The following is a 665-nucleotide window of genomic DNA, read 5'->3' as shown; positions in this document are numbered from 1 at the left end:
GAAAGAGTGAAGAAGAGATTGAAGCTGAGGAAAATCATGAGATTGAGGATAAAGAAGATGAGGAGGAGGAGGAGGAAGAAGATGAAGAGGAGGAAGATGAGGAGTCAAGCGAAGGTTAGATTGATTTGTCCTTCCTTTCTGTTAGACAGCAGCGAAAACTGAGTTGAGTATTTGCCATGCAGAATGAGAAATATTTGCCTTGGAAAACTTTTCTTCTTCTTTCACTTCTTTATTGCTTTGATTTCTGAGGGAGTTATTGTCAAGGAAAGCTTTAGGTGGATCATTCTGGATACAGAAGATCTTTGCCCACAGGGCAGTTACAGCACTAGTACCAACTCAATATGATTCCCATACACCATGCCAACATGTGCAATTCACAGCTTTGTGACACTGTATTGTTTTATTGTTGGCTTTTATTATTATTGGGAATTGGATTTGAATGTGCCTTTTGTTCTTTGGCAGCAAGATCTGGAAGCATTGTGGATGTGGTGTTTTCAGTTTTGCAGAGTGCCTCACTTGGGTAGTGCCCTGTGACTGTCATCAGGGCATCCCAGGGGAAGCTGCTTGTAGCTCTTCGTAGTTAAAAGACGGTCTTGAGAAGTCAGGGAGTTCAGATGGTTCCCGTTTTAGCTCTGAGGGATTTCTTTGGAAAATCTTAGGGAAAG

The 665-nt window shown here is 42.0% G+C and overlaps 1 protein-coding gene across 1 annotated transcript in view; it reads left to right on the top strand.

Moving 5' to 3' along the window:
* MICAL3 (microtubule associated monooxygenase, calponin and LIM domain containing 3) overlaps positions 1–665 on the top strand; it is a 106688-nt gene that overhangs the window by 65629 nt on the left and 40394 nt on the right. Inside the window, 1 exon segment of the mRNA XM_009879637.1 lies at positions 1–114. This exon segment is cut by the window's left edge and continues 40 nt beyond it. Within this exon segment, the coding sequence (XP_009877939.1) occupies positions 1–114 (114 nt within the window).

This window comes from Charadrius vociferus, unplaced genomic scaffold (genome assembly GCF_000708025.1).
Source record: "Charadrius vociferus isolate BGI_N301 unplaced genomic scaffold, ASM70802v2 scaffold90, whole genome shotgun sequence".
NCBI lineage: Eukaryota > Metazoa > Chordata > Aves > Charadriiformes > Charadriidae > Charadrius > Charadrius vociferus.
Note: the sequence above shows the minus strand (reverse complement) of the source record. Positions and strands in the feature narration are given on the sequence as shown.